At 42.8% G+C, this 4,775-nt stretch overlaps 1 protein-coding gene across 1 annotated transcript; it reads left to right on the top strand.

The window, feature by feature from the left end:
* Positions 1-1,430: 1,430 nt before the first annotated feature.
* Positions 1,431-4,564, top strand: LOC125510665 (TIP41-like family protein). Its single transcript, XM_048675909.2, has 8 exons — positions 1,431-1,675; positions 2,307-2,492; positions 2,909-2,996; positions 3,108-3,215; positions 3,284-3,343; positions 3,471-3,512; positions 3,975-4,106; positions 4,195-4,564. Exons 1-8 carry the CDS (start codon positions 1,431-1,433, stop codon positions 4,297-4,299), a joined length of 966 nt encoding a protein of 321 aa, XP_048531866.2. The 3' UTR covers positions 4,300-4,564.
* Positions 4,565-4,775: the final 211 nt, after the last annotated feature.

Raw genomic sequence — 4,775 nt, 5'->3', positions numbered from 1 at the left:
GGCAGGCCCGCCATGCGAGTTAGAGGTCGCGACAAACATTGGCGAGGCGGAGTTGCACTCTTAACGCCGATACGGGTGGCCGCCATCCCCTGGCGCCACAACCGCGTTGTGGTGGACATGTCAGGCTCTAACCACGGGGGATCCATCGTCGACCTCACATCGCCCGGCACTGTGCAGGCCACAGGCTCCGACGAGGAAGGGTAGGGAATGGGAGACGGCAGCGCCTCGAGTCCCATGAGCCGATATGTGCCCCATGTCCTACTCTACCTCGTCATTGACTGCACAAACACTCCGAGGGGCGCAGCCGGCTATAAACTATTTGATACAATGTGGTTTTCATATCTGAATTTAGGTTGAAATGGATTATTTGATATAATGATATGCTCTTCATAAAAATATTCATGTCCATTGTAATGATGCATATGTGTCACCTTCATTTTCAAGAACTGGATCAAACCATTTGCACAAAACCGATCTAAACATCAACACCAATGCACACAATTAATTTAGCTTATCTCATACAAGAAATAAGACGACCAACAAATATCATAAACATGTGTTTCGTCTGATTCAAGGACATACTACAAATCTTTTCGCTAAAGAACTAATATGCCAGTTTCACCAATATCTCTAACATATGATCAAAGTGGCAATGAAAAGAAAATTCCAAAAAAACTAGTTGGAAAAATCCCTGTTCAGATCGGTTTTAGATAGGTTCAGACATAGCCGTTTAGTGTCTTATACAAAACCTATCTAAATAAAAAGAACTGAATATCGTGCGTAATAATGGTAGTTGAGTTCTTAAAAAATCTCTCACCAAGATGATGACTAAAACATCACTTCACATTATCCGCTGGTGAAAGAACCAATGGTTGAATGGTTAAAACGGTGATGGTGGTACTCTAAGCCCACCAAAGATCAAACCTCGGTCATCGATTTTGAAGCTCCACAATTCCAACCTAGTCTTCAGTAGACATTGTGTGAGTGTATGTTTGTGGTGGTGCAATTATACGGGTCTACATTATAATAGTTGTTTTTAACACAAACATTCTAAGTGAAAACCTATGATATGCCTTTATTGCTATCCGACGGACCCGACAATGACGCTACACGTGGGCGCCTTCTTGTTGAAGGTATTATCTTTGTCCGGATGTTTCAAACCTAATTCGCTATACCTGACGTCTGAACGAAACTTCATCCTGACGTTTATAAAATGAACTTGTCATGAAACTATAGTTGTGTTTCTGTATTTCTTTTGTTTTCGATCTTATATTATAATGGACGGAGGGAGTATTTAGCTAAAAATATAGTTATGGGAATAAAAAACACATTTAATCGACGGAACATGTTTTTTTAACCTACGTCCGAAACGTTCTTCTGACAGAAGTAGCAGTGAATCACAGCCATCAATGTTTAATCAAACGGTCGTGATGCTAACGGCAATGTGCTCTGTTCTAAGAGCACAGAGTGGATCCGTCTTGACTAGCGACCGAACCAGAGCAAGAGACCGAGACGGGACGCAGCGGAAGATGGCTGCGGCGGCGGCGTGGGACGGCCCAACGGCGGGCGAGCTGAAAGCGGCCGGCGCGGAGGCGATTCCGGGCGGCGTGCGGGTGAAGGGGTGGGTCATCCAGTCCCACAAGGGGCCCATCCTCAACTCCGCATCTGTGAGCCTGTACGAGCCACCCCCAACCTTAAACCCTAACCTTTCTTCCCCCTTTCCATTTGATTAGCGCAGTAGGGATTTGGAAACTCAGATTCTTGGCTTGCTATAGCTTGAACATTATCTGGTACTCAATCATATTCAATCTGCTGGTAGATTTCCTATTTGTCCTGTGTCCCTACTCCTCTTGTTGTGTAATAGCAGTAGAAAGGAATTTTGGTATGGTTTGCTTAGTTGCTGGTCATTCATGGAATTTAAAATTACTTAAGTTTGTTATGCTTATGTTTGTCAGACATGGAAGTTGAATCAGTTGTGTGTTTTACTCTGTTGGTCATCACCAATTAACTGCCGCACTGCAAACTGGAACATGAAATCTGAACCATCGTTCCTCTGTTATCTCCAGCAATGAGCCAGTAATCGATTATTAACAAATAGTACTAGCATACCCGTCATTCTATTGCTGCGTGCAGTCAGGCAATATGTATAACGTTTCTTACTGGTTTTGATTTATTTGTTCGAAGGAGTGCATTTTGCATTCTTAACTAATATTGGATCTGTCTACTGTTAGTAGATCCTTGGTCTGTAACCATATAAATGGTTGTGTATGAATTAATTGAAACATACATGCAATGTTCTTCTTCAGATTTGAAGATAAACTTCAGACGACACATTTACCTGAGATGGTGTTTGGAGAGAGTTTTGTGTCTATTCAGAATGCTCAAACTGGCGTCAAATTACATTTCAATGCGCTTGATGCTCTCAAGGCATGGAAACAAGAGGCATTGCCACCTGTTCAAGTTCCTGCTGCAGCAAAATGGAAATTCAGAAGGTTCTTCTATACCTGTACTCTGTTACTTACGCATGCTAGGAAGCATTTCTAGTGAAAAGTATTGGATTTCTTTGGGGTACCATTATATGGGAGCATTGCTGTTTGTCTTAAAGGGTCAAGCTTTCGCCACAAGTACCGACACAGTAAAGAAATACATTTAGGATGGTTTACTTTATGTTTTACTGTGGGAAGGTCAGTCGTGCATTACTATAAAAAAATGTCAATAAATACTATAAAAAAGGTCAGCTGTGCATTTCTTATTTAAATCAACGAGTATATGTTCACTCCAGTCTCTGCCAAAAGGGTGATTATGTAGGAAGAACTGTTGTAGAATAATTAACTAGAAATTTAACGTGCTGTGGCTTTATTAGGCAAAGAACCAAGAGAAGCTTCATTCATTATATGTTTTCTTGCAGTAATCCTGCTGATCAAGTGGTACTTGACTATGACTATACATTCACGACACCATACTGTGGGAGTGATGTGGTTCTGAACCAAGACGCTGTATGGACCTTACCTCTACTCTAATTTCACCTGTTTTGGCTTCATTTGCCTCCTTAGGCTGATTTACTTTTCGTACTGGTAGGTTTCTGACAATCATTATTTCTTTTCCAGACGCAAACAACTTTAGATGAATGTAGCAATTTGTGTTGGGAGGACACTGATGACAGGATCGACCTTGTTGCCCTTTCTGCAAAAGAACCAATTCTTTTCTACGATGAGGTATGGAAACAGATTAAATTGTTCATGATTGCTCTATACATTGGTTTACCCTGACATGACATACTTAGGTTATCTTGTATGAAGATGAGCTAGCTGATAGTGGTATTTCATTCCTTACAGCGCGAGTGGTAAGTTCTCCCTAGTTATCCTTATTTTTAACTGGACTTTTTGTATGGTAACATCAACTTTAGTTTCACATACTTCTTTTTATGGTTAATTCAACATACTTGATATTCTTTGATTGCATGTCTGCAGAGGGTGATGCCAACCGGTTGGTTTCTGCTCTTGCGCTTTTGGGTATGATCTACTGCCTTGCATTTTACACTTGATGTGTCTCTAGTAGCAAGAGAATCTATAAGGGCAATGTAATGTCCTGCACAAGAAGGAAATCGCTAAATAGTTTCTATTTTTAGTACTAGTATATAACTTCTACCTTTCCAGTTTTCCCGCAAAGAATGGCAAGAGCTTAGTGTTATAATAGTTACAGTTCTTCAGTGTGTTCACTCTTCTCAAACAAACCGGGTCTAAGGTTGACTCTCTGAAAATCTAAAACAAATACCCTTTTGAAGGGGATTAGAATTCTGGAAGCTTAAATTCAAGCATGACACCCACCAAGCTGGCGTGGTTTTGGGCACAACGCCGACAGGCAGTCTCATGCGCAAATGTTTAAACATTAATAGCTATTTTAAGATCCATTTATACATAAGTCACAGGAGCCTAACAACTTCTTGTTACCCCTGCATATACCACATTCCACAGCTTAGGGTTGATGGTGCGCTGATGAGATTGAGGGATACCCGTTTACATTGTTCTTTTGGAAGTAAGGAAGCGAAGCCGGTTGTACTGCGTGAACTCTGCTGGAGAGAAGCAACATTTGCTGCCATGTCTGCGGTATGCTCTCTCTCTCTTGAACAAGTTAACTGCAAAATGGTGGAACGTATTTAATTTTCTTTTCTAATCCATTTCCCACATAATGTAGGAGGGGTATCCTTCCGAATCTGCGGCATACGCAGACCCGAATCTTGTGGCCCGTAAGCTGCCCGTCGTGATGGAGAGGACCCAGAAGCTGAAGATACCCAGTTAACCTGCCAAGCACCTCTACGGTGTGTTCGGTACATCCATGACTGTTCGACAGTGGTTACAACTCTGTTTGCATTTGTTGTATGTAGTGTGCGCTACCGCTGCTTTACCCATTTATCTTGAAGCCCTTGCGACTGGCAAGTAATGGTAGGCCATTGTAGCCCGGGCTGGGCTTGTGAACTTTGACAGATAAGAACGATGCCACTGTCAGTTTCGGCAATCCTCATTCATGACTGAATAAGATGCTTGCAGGCTTCAGTTCGTTTTTCCATCTTGGCCGATTTACTGAACTGTTAACGCTGCCTGTCAGTTGTCACGACATCGCCTCGGGTGGAAGGGAACCGCCCGTCGTCGTCGGCCGGCCGGTGCCGTCCCACGCCGTGCCATGGCCCATGGTCACGTGCTCTCCTGCAGCACGGGTTAAATAACAAGCACGAGGTGCTGCCGTGACCCGCCGTGGCATGTTTTGCTTGCGCGCGC

Source organism: Triticum urartu, chromosome 5A (genome assembly GCF_056163025.1).
Source record: "Triticum urartu cultivar PI428250 chromosome 5A, HENAU_Tu73, whole genome shotgun sequence".
In the NCBI taxonomy this organism is placed as follows: Eukaryota; Viridiplantae; Streptophyta; class Magnoliopsida; order Poales; family Poaceae; genus Triticum; species Triticum urartu.
The sequence above is the reverse complement of the archived record's forward strand: the minus strand, read 5'-3'. Positions and strand labels throughout refer to the sequence as shown.

What these genes read in the sequence shown, in the direction of transcription:
- LOC125510665 (XM_048675909.2), top strand. Translation starts at nt 1,431, where the DNA reads ATGCTAACGGCAATGTGCTCTGTTCTAAGAGCACAGAGTGGATCCGTC. An exon ending in CATTCCTTACAGCGCGAGTG is followed by an intron (nt 3,344 to 3,470) that starts GTAAGTTCTCCC and finishes GCATGTCTGCAG; the next exon opens with AGGGTGATGCCAACCGGTTG. An exon ending in CATTTGCTGCCATGTCTGCG is followed by an intron (nt 4,107 to 4,194) that starts GTATGCTCTCTC and finishes CACATAATGTAG; the next exon opens with GAGGGGTATCCTTCCGAATC.